Below are 3,553 nucleotides of genomic sequence, written 5' to 3' on the forward strand. Positions count from 1 at the left end.
AACATTCTAGTAAATATTATACAAGTATTTACGTATATCAGGGCAAAAGCAAATCTAGAAAGTATTATTAACAAGCTTTGCATTTACTCTTAACTTACATTTCAAATCACAACAGGAATTATTCTTATTATATTCTTTCTTTTGAGGATTTTTTTGTCCTCTTGAAACCAATAAATGTACATGTAGTTACGTAGAAATAACAAATGGATGGATGTAAACCTTTCCCAATTCCAAAAGTGACCATAGTTTGGCAATTATAGTGTTGTTTTATTGAATCTAGTGGTGATCAGTGGTACCGCAAGGGTTTTCATCTGGGAGGCTTTTCGCCACCCCCGTACAAATGTATGTCACGCGAAATGGACTCGTCCCAACTGACGTCATACCCGGAAGTGAAACTGGCAAGGGCACGCATAATGTAACGTTATAAAAAGGGAACTGTACAAAATATACAGTTTCATAAGTCAACACATTTCGGATCATATGACCGAATTGAAACTTGGATCTTGAGATTTCAGGAGAAAAAGACAAGTACGACAGTTGAACGCCACTTGCTGGATACTCAAGTGTAGAGAATCGGTGCCAAGCAAGGTCAGTACGTTAACCGTTATGCAATAGTTACATGTATAACGTTATATGCCGTATATGTGGATAGGTTGTCAGATTCACATATACGCCGTTCAAGTCATTATCCCATGTATGCCTTGAAAATATTGACAATCTAACATAATGTATTGACATTTGTAGAAATAATGAAAAGTCAGCCTGTGAACAACATCGAAATTACATGGCATAGCCGTATAGCTTCTGTCCTTGGGTATTCCGTGAAATTTCCTTGCCCGTAGCCAGGATTTTGCACGTGGAGGGGGTTCTTCTCACTGTCTGATGGACCAGCGGGTGCCGAAGTCGCGAGTTTGATAGAGGGGTCCGGGAAATTTTGAAAATTGAATCTTCTAAAATGGCATTTCCTGCATAAGTTTTTAGAGGATTTCACAGCAAAAATCAGAGATAACTTTTCGTTCAATGACAAAGTTACCAGTTTTTCTAGGATTCCAAGTTTCCAACCCCGCTGGTGATACAAATCAGTCCACCTTTTAAAGAAAATAAAAAGTGGTCTGTGGACCTTTCAGCCTGGCTAGTTTCTAAGTGTTCGAATGTCCAAAGTCCAAACTAATTACATCAGATGCGACCCGTGTTGTCATAGTCAGTCAGTTGGAATTGGAAGTGTCTGCTACATCATTCGTGTATTCTGTTGCTTGCTGGTCAACAGAGAAATGGCGACGGCATCCATGAAAGCGGAAAAGGGAAGAAAAACATCTGACGGCAAAAAGGAGGAAGCTGGCATAGCAGGACCGGTCCAGATCCAGACCTTCGTGTTCTTCGATCTGGAAACAACTGGTCTGGATCACCCTCGCCAGATCACTGAGATCAGGTACATGTATTTATGTTTACCGAAGGAGAACACATTTGCTCAGTTTCCTCTTCTTCCTCTTCTTCTCCCAAAAACCAAAAAGGACAATGATCTGAACCAGACGTCTATCACCATGGTAACGTGTTGGGTTACATCATGTTGCAATTTTATAGCAGGGGGGATTTAGACTCCTGTCTGACCATAATGAATGTGTTTGAGTAAGAATTAACAGAGAAAACCTATGCGGAGGTAAACATTATGCATTTGCTTTGCAAATGTTACTTTTCTGGTTGTACAGGCGTTTGGTCAACCTGTATCGCGTAATACAGTACGTCGGTGTAATAGTTAAGTCATTTCCGAAGTCCTGGTCGTATTTTGCATTAACTGAAGCAGGGTAAAGGAATTACTGCTAAGCTTGATATGTAACATTAGTCATGGGACGTAACATTATAGATATAAGTTAACGTTGGTACACGATATACATGTAACGTTAGTACAAAAGTGATAGGTGAATACTAGTAGACAACATGAACGGGTCAGTATTGTACAGGTTGCATGAAAACCTATACGGAGATGACAGAGGTACATATAGTGTATAAGGGTTACATTTTTGTTCTTCTTTCGCTTTGCCTACCATATTTTCCTATTACATCATCCTCACATGGCGTGTTTAATTTCAGCCTCGCGGCGGTCCGTCGTGACCAGCTCCTGACTGGCACCGAGGTTCCGCTAGGTGGCGCCTCACTCCCGCGGGTCATGGACAAGTTGACGGCCTGCGTTCGGCCCAGGCGAGACATCCACCCTAAAGCCGCCGAGATCACCAACCTCACCAACCAAAGCTTGAGAAATCATCGCGTGTTCGACGAAGATTTGGTTAAATCCATGGTGCACTTGCTCAACCGCCAGGAGGGACCAGTGTGCTTGGTAGCACATAATGGGGAAAAGTTCGACTTCCCGATTTTGAGGGAGGAACTAACTGAATCCGAAACTGTAGATTTTTTTCCACAAAATGTCCTTTGTGCGGACACAATGGTTGTCATTAAGGATCTCTATGCCGGTAAGATACTAAATATATTGTTATCGCTATAATTTCCTGTGTTATGTTGCACATGTATTGGAAGTAATGTAGCCTCTACCAGGCTTCGGGAGGCGGCTGGAAAGAGTAGAGATTGGCCAAATAGAGAGATAACATGCCAGGGGAGTTGGTCCGCTAGAGAGTACAATTTGCCGCACCCGACGTCTCATAATGTACCCTCTCTGGCTGGCAAACTCCCCTGGTAATTTATTTTGGCCAATTTCTACTATTTTTCCAGCGATCCGCGGTGCCTGGTAGAGGCTATAGCCTGCTGCCCATGGATATTTTACTCTGAGTGAAATAATGAAAAGCTAACTTTTTTTCAAAACCACTTATACTTACATGTAATAGTCGTGTTTCGTTTTTGTTTCCACAGGTCAGTTCAAAAGTTTCAGCCTCCCTAAAATTCACGAGAAGCTGTTCGGCGAAGCACCCCCGCCAGAGGTCGCTCATACCGCGGAAGGCGACGTGATCACCATGATCAAGATAGTGAAGAAGTTGGGAGCCGAAGAGATCTTGCAGTGGATGGATAAAAATGCAGCTGCATTTGCCATCTAATGTTTTATAGCCTGCTTGGCCGATCCTTAAGCCCCGCCCACCTTCGTCAAAACATAGAAATGCAAATATTTGACAGACAAGCAGATGCTCTCTCGTAGGTCGAACCGCTAATTGCCACGCTATCATTGGTTGAACTTTGTTTGTTTCTTTGTTTATTTATTATTTGCACGTATTAAAAAGTTACATAATCAAACAATAACAATAAGAGAATATGCGGGGTAGGCCAGAAACCTAGGTGTTTTTTCAAAGGGCCTACCCCAAACAAAGGTAACTATGCTACATGACAAAACATATTTGAATTAAACAATGAAATGATTGATTAAACAAAATCAAGACACAGAAATAACAACTGAAGTGTGTAAACTAGTTGAACTTCTATTGAAATGGACGTTCGGGATCGGACGCCCACCGAATAGCAATGCGTGTTCATCCGTATAGGTAAAACGAATGTCACTAGTACCAAGGTACAACTGTCTACAACAGATGAATATAAACTATATATAGGATGAGAG

General features: G+C 41.7%; 1 protein-coding gene across 1 annotated transcript; it reads left to right on the plus strand.

Moving 5' to 3' along the window:
• Positions 1–1,279: 1,279 nt before the first annotated feature.
• LOC109486828 (three prime repair exonuclease 2-like) lies at positions 1,280–3,229 on the plus strand. Its single transcript, XM_019790734.1, has 3 exons — positions 1,280–1,429; positions 2,089–2,465; positions 2,860–3,229. Exons 1-3 carry the CDS (start codon positions 1,287–1,289, stop codon positions 3,039–3,041), a joined length of 702 nt encoding a protein of 233 aa, XP_019646293.1. The 5' UTR covers positions 1,280–1,286; the 3' UTR covers positions 3,042–3,229.
• Positions 3,230–3,553: the final 324 nt, after the last annotated feature.

This window comes from Branchiostoma belcheri, unplaced genomic scaffold, assembly GCF_001625305.1.
Source record: "Branchiostoma belcheri isolate BF01 breed outbred unplaced genomic scaffold, Haploidv18h27 scaffold110, whole genome shotgun sequence".
Classification (NCBI taxonomy): Eukaryota; Metazoa; Chordata; class Leptocardii; order Amphioxiformes; family Branchiostomatidae; genus Branchiostoma; species Branchiostoma belcheri.